The 21,393-nt window shown below is 42.2% G+C and overlaps 1 protein-coding gene across 2 annotated transcripts in view; it reads left to right on the top strand.

The window, feature by feature from the left end:
• MSANTD1 (Myb/SANT DNA binding domain containing 1) overlaps window positions 1–21,011 on the top strand; it is a 74,642-nt gene extending 53,631 nt beyond the window's left edge. For both annotated transcript variants that reach the window (XM_050948034.1, XM_050948033.1), the window contains exons 3-4: window positions 5,658–5,942; window positions 20,210–21,011. In XM_050948034.1, coding sequence (XP_050803991.1) covers window positions 5,658–5,942; window positions 20,210–20,450 — 526 coding nt within the window. In that variant the 3' untranslated portion in view covers window positions 20,451–21,011. The remainder of the gene's footprint in view (window positions 1–5,657; window positions 5,943–20,209) is intronic.
• Window positions 21,012–21,393: the final 382 nt, after the last annotated feature.

The following is a 21,393-nucleotide window of genomic DNA, read 5'->3' as shown; positions in this document are numbered from 1 at the left end:
CCTTATTCATGGGTCCTATCACCCCTCTACTGCCTCTGGGCTAGACTAAGTAGGTAGGTGATAACACACTATACTAGCATTACTCTGGTCCTGTCCATTTCTAAAGAATTTAATATTTCATTAAAAAGAATCTTGCGTTTAGTTGCAAAGAAAACCCTCCAATGACTTGATCATATGTTGACTCACTAAGTTGGGAGATAGTAGCAGTGATCTTAATTCGTCCCTGCAGTTGATTTCAGTTGAGCTACATTAGGGATAAATGTGGTCTGATAGAGGTTAGAGGCCTCAGCTGTCCCACTCTTCTACTTAGACTCCACTTCCAATCTCAACAAAAGCTTCTAAAATGAGAGGAGTTAACTCCGAAACCAGTGATGATCATTTAATACTAACATTCTTAGCTATTTTACTGTTGATCATTTTATTAGAAAGCTTTTGTGGAGCAGAGTTAGAACAACCATACTGAGTCAGACCAAAGGTCCATCTAGCCCAGTATTCTGTCTTCCAACAGTGGCCAATGCCAGGTGCCTCAGAGGGAATGAACAGAACAGGTAATCATCAAGTGATCCATCTCCTGTCGCCCATTCCCAGCTTCTGGCAAAATCATAATAATGGACAACTGTGATACAGGGGGAGTAGTTTGAGTGCTGTTGAGGAGACAAAGAGTTGGAATAAAATGCTATTGTTTTACACAATGCGGGCTTTGTTTGCCTCTATAGGCCATCTTCCCACTTCTTTTCCGTGGTTCTGGACTCCCCCTCCCTATCTTTTTCTTTCCCCTCAGTATCATCCTTTTCTCTTTCTCCACCCCAGAGTCCAGATTCCATCAGCTTCACTGCTGCCCCTTTTAAGTAAGCAGAGTGCTCCGGCCCAGTTTGCAGTGGGGATCAATGTTCCCAGTCTGTTGCTGAAGTAAGCAGCAATAGGAGCAAGGCAGAAATCCACACACTGCATTTAGAGTGAGAGGAGTGTTTGGACACCTATTTAGTTCTGAATAATAGCATCCTCTAGCAGTGGATGGACAAATCTGGATATTTCTTCAAAAGTGTGATAGTACTACATAAAGGGAGGGCCATGGTACACAGCTGAACTTAAGCTTAAAGAATAAAATCCTGACATATTTACTCAAGCAAAACATCTGCTCCCTTTAATGGGAATTTTGCTGGAGTAAGGATGTGAGATTTAGTTCAAAATCATAATAATGGATGACTGTGATACAGGAGGAGTAATTTAAGTACTGTTGTAGAGACAAAGAGGCTGATGACATCTGAAAGCAGAGCAGTAGTTGTCAAAGAATCTGAGGGTATGTCTACATCTACAATTTTGCAGCGCTGGTTGTTACAGCTGTATTAGTACAGCTGTATAGGGCCAGCGCTGCAGAGTGGCCACACTTACAGCAACCAGCGCTGCAAGTGGTGTTAGATGTGGCCACGCTGCAGCGCTGTTGCACACCGCGGGGAAGGATACCTGCTTGGAGGGGGGGTTGGGGAACGCCAGAGCACACCGCGGGGAAGGAGACCTGCTTGGAGGGGCGGTCGGGGAACGCCAGAGCAAACCGCGGGGAAGGAGACCTGCTTGGAGGGGGGGTCGGGGAACGCCAGAGCACACCGTGGGGAAGGAGACCTGCTTGGAGGGGGGGTCGGGGAACGCCAGAGCACACCGCGGGGAAGGAGACCTGCTTGGACGGGGGGTCGGGGAACGCCAGAGCAAACCGCGGGGAAGGAGACCTGCTTGGAGGTGGGGTCGGGGAATGCCAGAGCACACCGCGGGGAAGGAGACCTGCTTGGAGGGCAGTGGAGTTTTCTTGATTACCAGAGAGGCTTCCTCAGGTATGCTGGGATACCTGCTTATTCCACAGAAGTCAACAAAAACGCTGGTGAGTGTCTACACCTGATGACCAGCGCTGGTGATCCAGCACTGGATCCTCTACACCCGAGGCATGACCGGGTGTACGGCCAGCGCTGGTAATGCCCTGCAGGTGTGTACACATCCTAAGTTGCAGCGCTGTAACCCCCTCACCAGCGCTGCAACTTTGTAGTGTAGACAAGGCCCTAGTCTGCTAGCCACATGCTGGACCAGTGGAAAGGAAGAACTTGAGTTTTTCCACACACACATCTCTATTTGTCACCATTGTTATGTTGTTAAAGTTTTATTTTCCTCTAATGGTCCTAGTGGCAGCTGAAGCAGTGGGTGTTATATCTTTCTACCAGCAGATGGACCCAGCAAAAAGTGTGTTGTGGTATTCCCCAAGAAAAGGACTGTACCGGCTATCCAAGCCCAGTACTTTTCCTGTTTCCAGATGGTGGAAATCTCTTTCTGTTTGGCAGAACCAGCCTGGAATTCAATTAAAAATATACAAAAAAAGCATTTTAAAATTGTTTGTTTTTATTAGTTAAATTAAACAACTTTAAATGTACTGGAAACATATTTTTCAGGTTGGTCTGAAGCAAACAGGATGAAATTCAATAGGGACAAATGCAAGAAGGAACACTCAATTGCACATATACAAAATGGGAAATGACTGCCTAGGGAGGAGTATTGCGGAAAGGTATCTGGGGGTCATAGTGGATCACAAGCTACATATGAGTCAACAGTGTAACACTGTTGCAAAGAAAAAGCAAACATCATTCTGGGATTTATTAGCAGGAGTGTTGTAAGCAAAACACAAGAAGTAATTCTTCCACTCTACTCCATGCTTATTAGGCCTCAACTGGAGTATTGTGTCCAGTTCTGGGTGCCACACTTCAGGAAAGATGTGGACAAATTGGAGAAAGTCCAGAGAAGAGCCACAAAACTGATTAAAGGTTTAGAAAACATGACCTATGAGGGAAGCCTGAAAATAAAAAAAAAGGGTTTATCTGGAGAAGAGAAGACTGAGGGGGAACACAACAGTTTTCATGTATATAAAAGGTTGTTACAGGGAGAAGTGAGAAACTGTTTAACCTCTGATATTGGGAAAAACTTCCTGTCAGGGTGGTTAAGCACTGGAATAAATTGCCTGCAGAGGTTGTGGAATCTCCATCACTGGAGATTTTTAAGAGCAAGTTAGGCAAATACCTTGCAGAGATGGTCTAGATAACATTTAGTCCAGCCTTGAATGCAGGGGACTGGACTAGAATACCTCCTGAGGTCCCTTCCAGTCCTTCGATTCTATGCTTCTATGTAAAATCAACTGATTTATTAAACAAAGGAAGTATTAAGTGTATTTAGCGATTAGAGAAATTGGTTCTGGTCACCATGGGCAAGATTTTCAAAGGCATTTAAATGCCTAAAGATGTAGATAGATGCCTAGTGGGGTTTCCAAAAGTGCATAAGTAGGGTAGGTGCCTGATTCCCACTGAAATCAATGGGAATTAAAGAAATAATCAACATAGGCATTTTTGAAAAACTCTTTAGACAGCTGCATCTTTAGGTGCCTAAATCTGAAAACCTGGCCTCACATCCTTCATATTTTTAGAATTAGTAGATCTTTTCTTCCACCTGGCTTTTATTAATAGATTGGAAGAGGAAACAAGCATTTGTGCTGCTTCAACTTCCAATCAGTTTCTCGACTTCAAATGACTAGTCCAAATGAAAGAAATATTCTCTCTCTGATTTCTATCTTAACTGAAACTAAAAATAATTAAAGCAAAAGTTTGTCTGCACAACAGAAACTAAAAGTACATTATATGGAAAATGTAAATACCAACATTAGGTCCATCATAAACACTGAGAACAATATGGATACTTAGTAATGCAGCACATGATACTGAGACATATTTTAAAGCTTGATTTTGACCAAAAAAATTAAAGATGTTTCTGCCCTAATTCTGTATGTAATTAATAATTCAGCACCCTTTAATTCATTAAAATTTGAGGCAGGGTCACTGATATTATTTTTATTTATATAAATGATTTTAATGGATTATAGTGAGTTTAGGCCTTAAGATAGGGTGTCATAATTTCAAATTTAATTTTAAACAGATTTATTTAAAAAGTCATTTAGATTCTAAAAATCTGATTTAAATAATATTTGAAGTGTGTGTATGTATGTGTGATATATATATATATATATATATATAGTGACAAAGTTCCTCCTCTACCTCGGTGGGTCCTGCGCTTATTGGCAGATTTGCTCATCTCAGTGATCTTCCCCCACAGTCTGGATCAACTCCTCCTGTGTCTGATCAGGAGTTGGGAGGTTTGGGGGGAACCCGGGCCTGCCCTCTGGGTTCCAGTCCAGCGCCCTGTGGACTGCAGCTGTCCAGAGTGCCTCCTGGTACAGTTGCACGACAGCTACAACTCCCTGGGCTACTTCCCCATGGCCTCCTCCAAACACCTTCTTTATCCTCACCACAGGACCTTCCTCCCGGTGTCTGATAACGCTTGTACTCCTTAGTCCTCCAGCAGCACACCCTCTCACTCTCAGCTCCTTGTGCCTCTTGCTCCCAGCTCCTCACACACACTTCCTCTCCTCTGGCTCCTTCTTCCCTGACTGGAGTGAGCTCCTTTTTAAACCCAGGTGCCCTGATTAGCCTGCCTTGATTGGCTGCAGGTGTTCTAATCAGCCTGTCTGCCTTAATTGGTTCTAGCAGGCTCCTGATTACTCTAGTGCAGCCCCTGCTCTGGTCACTCAGGGAACAGAAAACTACTCATCCAGTGACTGGTATATTTGCCCTTTACCAGACTCCTGTACCCCACTGACCTGGGTCTTTCAGATAATATATATAAAAAGCATTGTTTTATATCCACTCTGGGCATTATGATGATCATAGCCATTCAGAACTTTCCAGCATCTTCAGATCCTCCTCCTCCTCCTCTTCCAGATTCCCCTGCCACTTTATCTAAGGGAGAATTTCCATTATCTGTTAGAGTAAAGCCTGTGACAAAGTTGGTCAGTTCTAATTCCATTTACAGAGGGATGGCCTACTCTCACTAGCCCAGTGGTCTCCAACCTTTTTACTTACAAGATCATTTTTTGAATGTAAATGCAACCTAGGGTCTGCCCCTTTCTGCAGGCACTGCCCCCGCAGCTCCCATTGGCCGCAGTTCCCTGTTCCTGGCCAATATGAGCTGCAGGGGTGGTGCTTGTCGGCAGGAGCAGCGTGTGGAGACCCCTGGCTCTCCTTTCCCCTGGCCACTTCTGGGAGCGGCGTGGGGCCAGGGCAAGCAGGGAGCCTACCTTAGCCCAACTGCACCGCCAGACTTTTAGCGTCCAGAGAGCCTGATCAACTGGCAGAGGCTCCAGGTGACCATTGCACTAACTCTTATTAAAATATGCTGTTTTAAACCCTGATCAGATTTGTCATTTTGTAAGAGGGAACAACTAGCACTGTTATAACAAACGTATTCATTATGAATTATTTTAATGGATTCTCTTCATTAGTAGAAGCTGTTATTTTTTAGTACTGGTATTGAACTCAACTTGGGGTAATGTGCACCTTTTCAACTTGGGGTAATGTGCACTGGATGAAATCATGAAAATAAACTGATGATCTCACTTGATATCAAAGGCCAAAAACTGCTATCTAATTTTATTCTTATTAAGGATTTTTAGTTTGCCTGTAAAATGATCAGAGTTATCTTTTGTGACTGAAACAGATTTTTGAGATAGAGATTTAAGATCTGTATGAAATGCTTGTTTCTGTGTTATCAGACCTTTCTCTTGTATGCCTTTTCAGGAAATTAAAATGCATGACTGATAGTGAAACCGTCGCACCGGACTGGCCTTATTACAAAACCATTGATAGAATCCTGTCTAAAGTAACAGACCACAGTGATGTGAAAATGCATGAAAGTCAGCAACCAGGCCCTTCTACATCACAGACTGAGGCCTCGCAATCTCCATCAGCTAAGTCTACACCTCTGTATTTGCCATATAACCAGTTTACGTATGAAGGAAGGGAAGAATGTTTTGAAGATGAACATTCAGAGAGCTCATCAAGCTTACTTTCTTATAAGTTGAGGTGGAATTTTTTATTTTCCTTTCTCATATTTCATACATTAGACTAGTTCCGTTGTGTAATTGGAAAACTCTAGAATGTTTACATTAATCATTCTTGACATTGCTTTTCTTAAGTCACAAGTGAGATGAGTTTGCTGGTCTTTACCTAAACAGCTAGACTAAGGGTTTTGTTTTTGTTTATTTTTGTCTGTGGGGCACGTCAGCACCACAAAATGCCATGCAATATTGTCAAAATTTAGTATGAGTTCCTCTGCTTATGAGAAGCATAGCATTTCTATCCAGGTAGGCGTGGCCCAGACTAGTACTACAGTGCATACGTATAACAATGTAGGAATTATTACATGTTTCTTAACTGCATTTTGCCTTGCTCTAGCCATTTTTATTACCTTCAGTATGAGTATGAAATTTCAATAGAGTCAACTATTATTAAAGTGTGTGTGTGTGTGTGTGTGTGTGTGTGTGTGTGAGAGAGAGTGCACGTGCTTTAAAAATGCAAATCAAGTATTTGTTCAGACTCGATGAAATTATCAGTTATGCTTCAGTTTTCCAATAAGCATCTTTTAAAGTGCATTGCAATCACTTTTAAATATAATTAAATAATATGAGGAATGCAAACATGCTTTTCCGTTGTAGATAACATTTGAATCCCCTGGACAGCATGATTTCAGCCTAAAGCAGTGTTGTAGACACGACTCACATTTCAGACTTAACTGGTCTCAGTTTTCATCCCAAAAATGTGGTGGAAATAAGAACTGATTGCAGTCTTCTATCAGAAGAAAATATTAAGTTCATCGTAGAGATCCTTATCATGAGGCTGTGCAGTACAAAGGTTTTATGGATAACAGTGAAATTACAAATCAGTCATGCAATCATGAAACTGTTGAACTAGAATAAAAACCACACAAACTAGTCTGGATTAATGGGCTTTCAGGCCTACATTTGAGTAGTTTGAGAGCTGAGGGAGTAGAGCTGAGACTACGTCTTTCAGTGAGTTTGGCTGTCCCCAAGCAGCTGATGATTTTAAATGTATTTCCTGTTTGCAAGTATTTACAGAGTCATGTCTGTGAATAACTCTTGGTCTGTAGCCATATATCAATTCACAAGTAATTCTTGTACAATTAGCAGTTCATTGTAAGTATTTGATGTCTGATATTCAAACTTCTTGACTGGATCAGCATAACTCCTAGAATCATGTTTCTTTTGCAAACTCAAAATTTGATTTCTGCAAATATTCTTTAACAACATAAAATTCACTGTGTCTGCAAACACATCTACCTCTAAACGCAATCACTAGAATATTTGCTCACACACACACAAAAATAATGTTTAAGGTATTCATCCATCTCACTTGAGGAAAATCTGCAGGATGTTTTCACCTTGGACTGCCAGCATCTAAAATGATACTTGTGATAGGTATTACAGCCTTTTGTATCTGGGAATAGAATGACCTTCATTTTGCACTAGAACTATTTTTGAGTGGGTTATAAGAGCATAATATAAAAGATGCAGCTATCTGAAAGGGAGTCATGAAAGAAATGGTTACTTATTGTAACTATGGTTCTTTGAGATATGATGCCAACATGTATTCCACTTAGGTATGTGCTTGCCCAGCACATTGGAGCAGGATAAATTTGCCTAGCAGTACCCACAGAGAGGAGGCACTTGCATCTTGTGGCCATAACTCCTCCTTTGGCTATGTGATGTAGTGCCGCCCTGCCCCTCCCTCAGTTCCTTCTCACCAAACGCCTGGACACAAGACTCCGATGCAGAGGGGATGGAGGGTGGGTCATGGAATACACATTTGATTCAAAGAACACGTTACAGTAAGTAACAGCTTCTTCTTCTTCAAGTAGATGCAGACATGTATTCCACTTAGGTGACTCACAAGAAGTATCCCTCGCCAGGAAATAGTGCTTGTAATCTTCCTAAATAAGGACTGCAGGTCCACAGTTCTTGCATCTGCCCTGGAAGATGTGGTTATGGCATAATGGTTTGTGAATGTATGTATCAATGGCCACACAGCAGCCCTGCAAATGTCCAATATGGAAATGTCACTGAGGCATGCTATGAATGTTCTTTGCGCCCTCGTAGAATGAACTCACATCTGCTGAGGGTGCATAGCCGAGGCTATTTCATATGCATTTTTGATGCAGGAAGTTATCCATTTGGAGATCATCTTCAAAGAGACCATATGACCCTTCATGTGATCTGCACATGACACAAACGAGGTAAAGCATGAAATGGGCCAGATAAAAGATGTCCGTCACTGGACATCTAAGGTATGGAGATGCTGCTCCTCCAGAGATGAGTGCGGCTTAGAAGAGAACACAGGTAATATACCATGTGGTTCAAATGAAACTGAGAGACCACTTTAGACAAAAATTGTGAGTGAATCATAGTCACCTTGTCTGGAAAATTGTGTATAAGGAGGCTCTACTATAAGAGCCTGCAGCTCTCTCACTCTCCTTGCAGAGGTTATTGCTTCCAGGAATGCAGTTTTCTGACACAAAACAGAAAGGGACAAGCCTCCAGGGGCACGAGCAGAGATCCCAATAAGGATGCTAGGACTGAGTTAAGGTTCCCACAGAGTAACTGTCTCTCAGACTGGGTGTATGTAGACAAAGGAGCCCTTTTAAAAATCTTGTTACCATGGCATTGGAGAAGACTGATTTTTTTCCCCCTGAATGGGGGATGAAATGCCATTATCACTGCCAGATGCACTTTCAATGAACTAAACACAAGCCCCAACAACTGAAGGTACAGCAGGTACTCCAAAATGTCCTGGATAGAGGCCAGTATTGGTTGGCTTCTGTTGGCTTAATGACCATACAGCAAATCATTTCCATTTAGCTGGATAGGCTGTCCTAGTGGATCCTTTTCTATTGTTAAGGAGGACCTGTTGGACAGCTGCCAACCACTGCTCTTCCTTCTCATTCAGCCATACAGCAGACACACTGTGAGATGCAAGGAGCTGAGTGCAGAATGCAAGGCATGCGTTGGTTCTGAGTGAGTAAGTTGGGATGGGGAGGAAGCGGTATGGGAGGCTGAATAGAGAGTGTGAAAAGGTCGGAGAACCAGCACTGTCTTGGCCATGCTGGGGCGATGAGAATGAGCATGGCCCAATTGGCCTTGAGCTTGAGGATGACCTGAGGTATGATCAGGACTGGGGGAAAGGCATACAGGACAGCCAACTGCCAGATGAAGTGGAAAGCATCAGACAGGAAGCCTGTACTTCAGGCCCTCTTAAGAGCAGAACAGATGATGTTTCCTGTTGTCCCTTGTAGCAAACAGGTTCATCATTGGGATGCCCCAAGCAGTGAAGGTGACCAAAAGGTCATTTGTCTTCAGGGACCATTTGTGACTCCGGGAAAAATACCTGCTGAGATGGTCTGTGAGATAATTCTGAACCCCAGACAAGTGAATGGCTATTGAGAAATGTTCTCCTTGATGCAGAACTGCAACAGCCTGATTGCCTCTAGGCATAGCAACCCAGAGCGTGCTCCCCTTTTGTTTGTTTGTTTACATAGTACATCGCAGTGGTATTGTCAGTAAGTATGTGAACTACTTGAATCTGTGACATAGTACCAAAAAGCTTGACACACATTATAGATGGTCCAAAGCTCCAGCACAGTTTGGATGTATCTGAGGCCTCCTGTTCCAATCACCGTCCCTGTACTTTCAGTGACCCCAGGTGCACCCCACAATCTATCAGGGAGGCATCGGTAATAAGTGACTTGGTTGAAGAGGGCAGGACAAAGGGAATGCCTTGGCAAACATTCTCTGGACGCATCCACAATGGCAGGGAGTCCAGGACCAGTGAAGGAAGACGAACCAGTTAGTCTAGAGGATGAAAAGTAGGATGGTAGACTGTCCTGAGCCACATTTGAAGGGGGCAAAGATGCAACCTTGCAAACTGGATCACCTGCATGAAAGCAGCCATGTGGTCCAAGGCCTCAGATACATCCAAACTGTCATGGAAGGCTAAGACTGCAGACTAAGGCAAAGATGGTGAATTCTCTGAAAATGGTTGGTGGGCAAAAATGTTCTAGATGTCATGGACTCTAACAGGGCCCCAATAAGCTCAATTTTTGAGAGTGGGCTAAGGTTGACTTTCTCGTGTTCAGGACTGAGATCCAGATGGTCAAGAAAGCACAGTGTGGTGCCAACATGAGTAAGAACTTTGTCTCTGGATCTGGCTGTCAGTAACCAGTTGTTCGGATGTGAATTCCCTTCTTCCTGAGATATGCCATAACAACAATGACCGTGCATTCAGTAAAAACCTGGGGGCTGAGGAGAGGCCAAATGGGAGCACTGCCATAATGAATCAAAAGAACTTTATATGGCTCAGCAAAATCACGACATGAAAGTAGTTGTCCTGAAGGTCCAGAGCAGCAAGGTAGTCATTCTGAGGCAATGCAGGAAGAACAGTCGACAGAGTGACCATTGGGAACCTCATGTACCTGATATATTTGTAGAGGCTGTGAAGGTCGAGGATGGGTATTACCTCTCCCTTGTGTTTGGGTATCAGGAGTAGAAGCCATGACCCCGGTGTTCTAGTGGAACCTCCTCCACTGCTCCCAAAGCCAGCAGAAAATGGACCCGCTCAAGGAACAGTATCCAGGGGGCTTCTGAAGAGGGGAGGGGAAGCGGGTGTGGAGAGGAACTAGATGGCATAACCCAATCTGATGATGCTTAGGAACCAGCTGTCATCGAGCCCCAAGCATTGTGATTGAGCCCCAAGCACTGTGAAAGTGCGCCAGCTTCTCCCCAGTGGGGAGAGATGAGAAGGGAGGAGCAATGACTGGAACAGTGCGCTAGACCACGGAGTCAAAATGCATGCTTGAAGGGTGCCGGGGGAAGTCATGTGGACTGGCCGAACCCCAAGCCCAACTGATTTCTGATCTCTCTCTCTTTCTGGGGTAGTCTGGTGCCTCAGAGGAGGAAAAGGCTGACCAAATGGGCACTGAGGACAATATTGCTGCTGCTGTGGAAAACAATAGTGGCACTATTTATTAATGTGACCGCTCAGTAATCAGGCAGTAGGATTCCAAGATGCTGAGTTGCCATGGAACTGATTGCCCTATGATAGTAAAGCCAGAGTGAATTGTAGTGGTAGTGGTGGGGCTGCAGACAAGTCTGAAAAAAAAAAGGTTGTCTGGGCCAATGCAGTGTGGTCAAAATCATTGTAGGTTGTTGTTGCTGTGACCGTTGTATCTTGCGTGTTATCATGGGAAAAGGAGGGGATGCAAATAGAAGAGCCTTTGGCCACATGTAGGAGATGATGTCAATTCTCCTGGCCCAAAGATCTCTGCTCCTGCTATAGAAGTTATTTGTATTGATGTTGGAGCTGGATGCAAAGAGATCCCATATTAGTTTCCCCCCAAAAAAGGAATGGACTATGTGGTTGACCTCTCTCTGGTGGAGACATCACACCCCTTGGACTGCTCTTCTGTGGCTGAAGCAATTTTCCATGGAATTCAGTTTCCCTTTGATATGCATGGTTTGAATGTTTCTCTCGGCCTAAATGAAAAAGGTTATGATTTCCATTTGTAACAAACATGACTGTGTGCCCCCATCATGTATGTCATGGCAGTGGTATTGTCTGTGAATACAAATATGTGTCTGGAGTTTAAAGTGGGAAGGAGTGCCTGAAGGGCTAGAGAAATCACTTGTAGTTCCAAATTATTAATGGTTTAATGAGATTCTGTCCCTGACCACTGACCTTGTACTATGCATTGGGTTCTGTGAACTCTCATCCCCTCAAACTGGTATCCATCATTATGGTGTCCCTCTTCGGATGTAACCATCATCTGAGGGACCATTTACTGTGGAAGGAAGTCTTACAGAGAGTAGGGGAGCTCAATATGTAGTAGTGTAAACAATTGAAATGAAAATTTGCCCATGAGGGTAGGTATAGCATGAAAATGAATATAGTACTATGTAGTAGTAAGTCCCTCACGCAGGAGAGAGAGCTGTGAAGGATCTTGTATGTTTGTTCCATAATCCATGCCTGCCTGTCTCTGGAGAGGAAAGCCCAGAGAGTGTGGTGTTCAGTAAAACCCCCAGGTGTTCTGTGGTCTGTGTAGGGATGATCTGGCTTTTCTTCAGATTGATTATAAACCCATGCTGTTGAAAGGTATGTACTGTCAATTGAGCATCCCTGACTGACTTCTGTAGGGAAGGGACTCTTACAGGATAACATCTATATGTAGGGATGCCACTATTACCAGCCAGGACCCTTGTGAATACTGTGGGGGGGGGGGTAGCATGCCAAAAAGAAGGGCATTGTATGGCATGTGCAGAGTGTACTGTGCAAACTGGAGGTACTGTCTGTGGGTTGGAAAGATGCGAGTGAGGAGATATGTGCACATCAAGTTCATGGAGGTTAAGAAATTCCCCTGTGTGATGGCTGCCAGGGTGGACTAAGCAGTCTCCTTTTGGACTTGTGAGAGTGGATTGACTTGTTGAGTCTTTAAATCTAGAACAGCTTCTTGATTATTGAGAGAAGAAAAAATCTGGGGCAGAAGGTCCTTCTGAGTTCTATGGCATAACTCTGGAAATGATGTCTCTCCCAAATCTGTCTGTGGTGAAGGCAAACCAGGTGAGAACAAAAAGAGAGAGATGGTCTCACAGGGAAAGGCTGTGGAGCCATTGATTATTCTTAAGAGCATTCGTGGAGAAGGTCTGTCAGAGTTTATTGGAGCTGGCTTTCCCCCAACTATACTTAGATAATCTGTTGTGTCTCCAACCATATCTGTATGAAGCTGCATAACCTTGAATGGGCTGCCTAGAGTGAAAAGAGTTAAAAACTCTTCTGAGTTTGTTACGGGAGCTCAATATGAGGAGAGGAGGAGGAGACACTTTTTTTGGGGTTTGTCCTGTGATTTGGAGCAGGTCTTTCTATTAGTTCTCTGACAAATTTTCCCCCCTAAGGACATGAAAACCGAAACCTATTCTGTGGAAATATCTGCCTTCCATGTCAGTGGCCAAATACACCTTCTTGCCACTGCACTGGACACCATTGATCAGGCGGAGAACCTGAAAGCATCTGAAAGTAGAATATATGTTAGAGATTTTCTTTGAGAAGCCTAATCCTTTGGATCTTTTCACTTTTTTGGGAATGTCTGAGAGGACTCAATAAGCAAGTACTACTCTGGCAAAAATAGGTGGCTGTTGCTGAGGCACTAAATGGTACTGAGGCCACTTCATAGCCTCTGCAGACAACTGATTCCACCTTCTGTCAGTAGGAAGCCCTCTTCAGTGGGCAGGAGAGTGTCCTTGATGAGAGTTGACAAGACTGCGTCCATTTTATGTAAAACTACCAAGAACACTTTTTGACTGGTGGAAGTTATAGATTTTTGCTCTTTCTGTCAGACTCTTTGACTTAGCCGGGTTTTCCCATTCCGCTTTTACAGCCTTAAGGCGTAAGGCCAGGATGAAAATGTAAGTGTTAGTTGTAGAGTTGACTAGAACTTATTTATGGGTATTTTGACTCTTTGACATCCTCCTCATCCTCCTTTTTTTTTTTTACTCTTTTTGGCTGAGTATCAAGGAAGATAACCAATTGCTTTTCTCAGAATCAACTTATAAAACTGTTCAGGGAAAAAGAGTTCCTGGTGATCCTCTTGGATTTCCTTCACCTCAGATTCTTTATTATCTGCTTTCTGGTCCCTTTTTTCCACCACCTGGACACCAGGGAGGATGGGGAAATAGATGAAGAGTGGCTTGTACGTTTGTCTCCTCCTATGCCCGTTTCTTTTGTGGGATGAGGGCCCTAAGATGGCTGCTGATGAGGCTCTGCCAAGAGCCTGTTCTAAAATGGCTGCCTGGCTCCAAAATGGCCACATCAATCCCACTGTAAAGGGAGGAAGGGGCAGTGGTAGAATATTGGTTTCGTTATGACACTGTTGGTTCTTGGGACCCCTGAGGGTCAGAGAGGATGCAGCATGGCCTGTGGCAGAATAAGGGAGGTCTCTGGATATATGCAATGCCCCTTGTCATGGTGCTTTGTCTGCTGGATGGGTGACTGGACCCGAAGGAGTTACCCTGAGCCAGTTCTGTTGGCTGGAGTTCCTGGATCCTCCATGGTCTGTCCTCCTGGAATGAGACATCTGGTGATGCATCCAGTCTGCATCAGTGGCCATGGAGTGAGCTCCTGTTGGCCAGGGCACTTTTGTAAATGTTTTGTCTTTCAGGACCCCTCGTCTGTCCACAGCTGCCACCATGCTATCCTGTTCGGGTGGGCTGGTGGCCTGCTTTCTAATGGTATCACCAAGGTTGAGGGTAGAAAAGGAACGCTTTCCCTTTTAATATATATTTTAATGTATTTTAAAGGTGCTGAGCACAGGGTACTGACCCAGCCTTTTCCCTTCTTTTTTGCTTTTTCATCCATTGCAGGAGCTAATTTGAGAGAAGAAGCTTGGTAGAAAGTTCCCACAAATGCCCAGAGCCCTGTAGAGTAAATTTAAATGACCTTTAAAAAGCTAGTAACCCCAAACTAAAGGAGTGAAGAGCTGAAGGAAAGAGACCCTAGAACAAAAAGGAGAAAGAAGAAAAGATTAATCAGTTATGGACAATCTACAGAGGCCTGACTCCTAGGCTACTTTACCTTTGGAGGCAGAGAAAATTCTGGAGGGGATCTTCAGTGGGAGGAATTATCCGGAGGGTCCACCCAGCCAATCAAAACATCTGTCTCCGACAGTCTGGGGGGCTGAAGAACCCATCCCCTGCAGTGAGAATACTGGTGGCTGTTTTATATTCATTCCAGTGCCAGTACAATAGTGGAAGGTTTGTGTAGAAAAGGCCACTCAAAGCAAGATTTCATGATACACTGGTAACTACAGTTTCTACTATTGCTACTACTAGTAAAGCTATACCATCAAGGGCGGCTCTAGACATTTTGCTGCCCCAAGCACGGCGGCATGCCGCGGGGGGTGCTCTGCCGGTCCCGTGGCTCCGGTGGACCTCCCGCAGGCGTGCCTGCGGAGGGTCCACTGGTCCCACGGCTCCTCCACCTGCGGGAGGTCCACCGGAGCCACCTGCCACCCTCCCGGCGACTGGCAGAGCGCCCCCCGTGGCATGCTGCCCCAAGCACGCGCTTGGCGTGCTCGGGCCTGGAGCCACCCCTGTACACCAGTAATGAATTTTGTCCATAAAATTTGCAAATGTAGATGCAGTCCTAGGTTATCTGTGGCATGTGGTATAATAGCAGGTTTATAATAGTTCTTGTTCCAACTGATTAGGGAAACGATGCGAAAGCACTAGCTAAATTTCATTGATGTGTGGTCAGGGCAAAAATGGTAAGAAAAGGTTTTGGTTTTCTGAGATGGATATTGTCCTGATTTATACAGGCCTTCCCACAGGTTTACACTCTGCTGTGGCTGAACAGGAGTTAAACAGTTTGGTCAGCAAGTGTAGAAGTGTTAAAAACTGTGCTTTAGCTAAGAGACCTAGGTTAAAATGTGTTTTGAACTCACTTCTAAATGATTTGGTTTCATTCTCATTAGTTGGCCAAATAGTGTTAGAATCTGGTTCAGTCAAAAACAATTTAAGCTGTGCTTACCCAGTTGTTAAACTCCAAGGACTGTGTGCAGTCCAAATTATTCTAACTTCGAAGGGTATGTAACCAGTTAATTACATAGGTAGCTATAAATGTGCTGGATGTCCATATGGAAGTTAACCATGTTTTACTTTTGCCATCAGCCTATGCTTATAGTCTTCCTGTAACTGTGGCTATTTGATTATGTTGGCTTGTCTTACTTTCTCCCACCAATCTAGGTGATAGGATCTCCCGAAACATTACTCTCCGAAATACTAATGTGCATGCCCTCTGGACACTCTATCCCCTGCTGCAGTAGTATAAGAGGGCTACCCAGATTTTCCAACAATGCAGTATTACAGACCCCATTTAAACAAACACGGTCGATGTGGATGTGCATAAGTTGGACACAGAGTTGTGCTGTGAAAAAAGTTGCTCTGTAGACACAACTTGATGGCTTTGAATAACAATGTCGGATGAGTGACATGGCCTGCTTGTACATGCAGTTGTTGTCCTTCATGACCAAAGATGACACAAACCTGCAGTATAAATGGTGCCTATTTCTGGAAGGGGATAAAAAGAGGGAGTTGTTATTGTCATAAGGAATTTTTTTAAAAGCTATATAGATTGACCTCTTCAGAGAAGCCAGAATCCTACCATTCTATCAATTCTCTTGATGATAATTTAAATTGAGAAGGGTGGAGATTCTTATATTTTGACTGACATGAAATGCTGCTAATGAAAACTGCTGGATTAAAGTCACTGGCAGTTGCCATGTTGAGAGAGAAGCTATTTGTTTTAGTGGTAGTATGGAGAATACTGAGCTAAGAAGTGATTTCATCTTGAGGAATTAACATATCATCCTATATATCAGCAACAGTTGGGAATGAACAGCAGGGGAAAGAAGAATTAACTATAGAATTTGGATCCATTTTGATTTTTTGTATGTCCTTTTCACTGAAAGGACAATGTCGTCTTAATCTATATAGTTTTTTAAAAATGAATTAAAAGCAGTATTGGGTCCTTGAGTGAAAAATAGCTTGCATCTGTCCCTAATTCTTCCTATCAACTTTGGTATTTTTATCGCTGTATGTTTCTATTTTTTTAAATGTTTCTCTCTCTCCTGTTGGTTTCTGAAACACACCGAAGCAGGAAAAACTAACTACAGTGAAACTATACACCAGGGGTAGGCAACCTATGGCACACGTGCCGAAGGTGGCACGCAAGCTGTTTTTCAGTGGCATTCATACTGCCTGGGTCCTGGCCACCGGTCCGAGGGGCTCTGCATTTTATTTTAATTTTAAAAGAAGCTTCTTAAACATTTAAAAAACCTTATTTACTTTACATACAACAATAGTTTAGTTATATATTATAGACTTTTATAGAAAGAGACCCTCTAAAAACTTTAAAATGTATTACTGGCATGTGAAACCTTAAATCAGAGTGAATAAATGAAGACTTGGCACACCACTTCTGAAAGGTTGCCGACCCCTGCTATACACAGCTATACACAGAGCTGTCAAATGCACAAAGTAAACTGAAAATAATTCTCTTTTTTAGTTATAGTTATCTTAAGTATTACTTGCAACAATGAATGAGTCAAAAATTTCAAACAGGTTTTTTAACTTGAACTTTAAACCTTTGAAAACTTTTTAAGTTCTCAAAAACAGCTTTTGTGTGGCAGCTTTGTCACCTTCCCAAATATCCTTTAATGCAGCAGAAGGCAGTTGTCTATCTTATGACAATTTTTGAAATACTGGATTTAATATTCAACTCTCATAATATTAGAAAAAGTGCCACGATTTATATTTTGATCAGTACAAATATATATTCTCTTTTTTAAAGCAAAAAGTAGTTTAAGCTAGATGTGTGCATTTTGTTTGAATTCTTTAGAGTCTGAGACCCTCTTGTAAAAAATCTTACATTTTGTTGCTGAGCTGTAATGTGACTAATATGAGAACAAATGAATTTTTTAGTACTTTGTAGATGAGATAAATATTTGGAATCTCTGTTTTCTTTTAATGGGGCACCTATGGTTGTTTGAGTCTTGCTCTTGGGGACTTACAGGACTTGCATTATATTGCAATAACCATAGAACATCTGACAGCCTTATGTAATAGTGTATTCTACTGATCCCCCCCCCCCCAAAAAAAAAAAAAAAAACAAAACCAAAAACCAAAACAGCCAGCTACACTATAAATAGATTTTATCTGATTGAAAACTTATTTTCTCTCTGGGGAAGAATTTATATGCCTGACTGTTAATTGTTAAAATAGTGACAAAACACAATTCATAGACTTGTTTATGTCACTGAGGTGCCATCTATATTGCCATTTCTCTCGTATTGGGAGGGGGTTAGGAAGGAACTATTTTAATAGATTAATAGATTTTAACACCAGGAGGTGTCATTATATCATCTAGTCTGACCTATTGTATAACACAGACATATAATTTCACTAAGTTATTCCAGTACTGAGCCCAATGACTTGTTTTTCTGGAATACATGATTTAGATAAAGATATTCAGTCTTGATCTGAAGACATCAAGAGAGAGAGATAATCCACCATTTCCCTGGTAGTCTGTTCCAATGATTAATCACAAATATTTTTATTCTGAATTTGCCTGGCTTTAACTTCCAGCCAATAGTTCTTGTTATGCCTTTCTGCACTAGACCGAAGAGCCCTTTAGTGCCCAGTATTTTCTCTCCTTGAAGGTACTTATTCATCAGGATCAAGTCACCTCTTTATCTTCTTTTTGATAAACTAACCAGATGTAGTTCTTTTAGGCATTTTCTCCAGTCCACAAATAATTTTTCTAGCTCTTCTCTTTACCATCTCCAATTTTTCATCATCTTTTAAAAAATGTGCACACCAAAAATGAACACAATATTCTAGTATGGGTCTCACCAATACCATACACACAAGTAAAATCACCTTCCTACTCACTATTCCCCTGTTAATACATCCAGTGCATTAGCCATTTTTTGCCACAGCATCACCTTTGGAACTCATGTTGAGGAGTTTGTCCACTATGAAACCTAAATCTATTTCAGTCACTGTTTTCCAGGATACAGACCCCAATTATGTATTGTATTCTTCATTCCTAGATGTCTCATCTTGCATTTGGCTGTATTAAAATACATTTTATTTGACTGGGCCTACCTTACTAGGAGAACACAGATCACTCTAAATGACTGCCTTTGTCCTCATCATTATTTACTATTCTGCCAATCATCATCTCCAAATTTTATCAGCAATTATTTTCTCTGTTTCCTTCCAGATCATCATGCCAACAGTTGCTTTTGTTCTCCAACTGTATTGCCTCTACAGAGCCACATACTAGGAGATTTGTGCTTAGCCACATGATCACAGAAACCTTTTGAGCAGTGATTGGCAGTTGAGAGGCACACACAATTTTCTTGATCCCTATTTTCCATAGATCGAGGATACAAATACCCCTTTCATTCCCCACCTTAAGTCTCCCAATTTTTCTCCACTTCTTGAAGCACCATTTTTTACAAGTAGGAGAATGAATAAGGGGGAAGGTCAGTGTGGTTCTTCGGTGGCAATACATTTGGGGAACAAGAGTTACTGTTTGTCTGTAACCCCTCTTTCTTTTTCATTACCATTGCTGCCGCAAAGCCCCAGTGTAGAAGACTGACTAGCACTGATCATCCAGAGGTGGTGCACTGAAGGGGGACCATAGCTAATTGATTAACAATTTGAACATTATATTCCAAAACCCAGAAACTTCTCTTGATACACCATTGAGCAAATAGTGATCCGTGAAGGTGACACACACACACCTCTCCCCCCCCCCCCCCAAAAAAAAATAAAATAAAAAAAAAAGTAACAGTCCTACAGATTTCAGATAAGGACATACAGCAGGTGCATGCTGTTAAAGATGCTATCTCCCTAGTTGAGGGAGCTCTGACACACCCAGACAGAGGCACATCAGCTAGTTTATAACATGACTGGATGTGTAGTCTTATCCACTTATGTAGCCTTTGAGTTGAGTTGACTTAACTCATAGATTTTTCTCCAAAGATCAGAACTAGTCTATTTGATTTTCTGAAGAACTTTATTTTGTCTAATAGTAGTTAATTTCTCTTACTACACACCTCCCCATATGGTGGTGGACTTATGGGAAAACTACAAGCAACAATTTAAACACTGATTGAGGGACACACAGAGAGTACTGCAAGGACAAGATCTGAGATTTGGCTTACACCCCAGTGGGAACAGCCTCTTTGGTGCAGAGCTCTGCAGGATCTGTAACAATGGGCTACTATCTTGCCCTAAAGTAGCAGTACCTGGTGATGAGATGTTTACTGCAGCTATGGAGCTGAGTTACAATTCCAAGTCCACTATAAATATATTTTTAACAAAATCGGATCTTCAAAGACAGCAACCAACCTCTCACAATAAAACTTTGGTGCTTAAAGGGTAAGAAATATCTGGATAAAAGGCTAATATTCTGCCTTGCATTATGTAAAGTAAATCCTTGTTAAAAACAAGGAAATTCCTGGGTCTTTTCCAGAAGCTCAGTAGTAACTTTTTCTAAATGATACAACTGTAAAAAATACAATTTCTTAAAGCTATGGTAGGATAAAGTTGGTTCTTATCAGCCCTTGAAGACATAACTTGATCAAGAAAGGGCTATAGAATTTTAGGCCAGATATAGTTTAACAGATGTATGAATTTAATGTTGAAAAAATATTTGTATTTCAGAGCTGAAGAAAGACCAGTTAAGAAAAGAAAGCTTCAAAGCTGTAGTTTCCAAAAGAAGAAACTAAAACTAATGGAAGCCATGTTGGAAGAACAAAAGAAGTTAAGCAGAGCTATGGAAGAAACCTGCAGGGAGGTCCGCAGGATTCTGGATCAACAAAACATCATTCAAGTTCAAAGCCTGCAGCTACAGGAGAGAATGATGAACCTACTGGAGAAAATGATCTCCAAGTCTAATGTGTAGTTTCCTTTGTGAACGCTGCTTAACTACACTATTTAACAATGTTATAGAAATCCACTCACACACACCTTATGTGTGTGTCTGTTGCCCTTTCCCCATGTTTTCTATGGAAATTAAAATCTTAGTGTAATCCTAGTGAAACAAAGAGAACAGTTAATGCAGGGTGAGAGCTATCCAAGATCTTGTGGAGTTAAGTAATAACAGTGAGGAAAATGGTGCAATATATATCTAATTGTAACTATTTTTGTATTGAATGGTTAAGGGAGGAGTAGCTCTGGGAAATGAAATTTACTGTACTATTTATGCTAAGGTCAGGCATTCTTTTATAAGCAGCAGTGTTGTGTACTGCTTCATACCACCCTGACCTACTGTGGGAGAATACAGTAGTGTATTTTCCAGACACATTCACTGCATTTCTGACTTGGTCCAAGCCAGACTCAGTTTTGAAACAGATGCAGTGGTTGTGTGGTGTGAATTATGATTCTTGTGAAGAGCTAGTTGAGATCACCAAACACATGTCATTTAAAACTCCATGCAAAAATGAACAGTACTTAAAAATGAAATATTAAATCTACTCAAATACACTTTTGATAAAAAAATAAAAACTATATACTGAATACTAAACTGTATTGAAAGTACTTGAAGTTGCTTTTGATATTAAATGTATAATTTTTTTCATTATTAACTGGAATCTGTTGACTTTATGATCAACAAACAATTAGAAAACTCCGTTTATTCTCTGTCATAAAAGAAACATATTGTGTGTGCGCGCGTGCGTGCATGCGCGCGCGCAGGGAAAGACTGGATGGGGGAGGCAGTTGGGAAAGCCCACTGCCTCCCCTCTCCCAGCAGTGGGGAGCTGCTGAAGCTTTTCACTGATACAAGTAGCTACACATCACAGTGTGGACGCAGCTTGCTTTTCTCACTGCAGCATGTAACTACATAG

Source organism: Gopherus flavomarginatus, chromosome 3 (genome assembly GCF_025201925.1).
Source record: "Gopherus flavomarginatus isolate rGopFla2 chromosome 3, rGopFla2.mat.asm, whole genome shotgun sequence".
NCBI classification, from domain to species: Eukaryota; Metazoa; Chordata; order Testudines; family Testudinidae; genus Gopherus; species Gopherus flavomarginatus.
The sequence above is the reverse complement of the archived record's forward strand: the minus strand, read 5'-3'. Positions and strand labels throughout refer to the sequence as shown.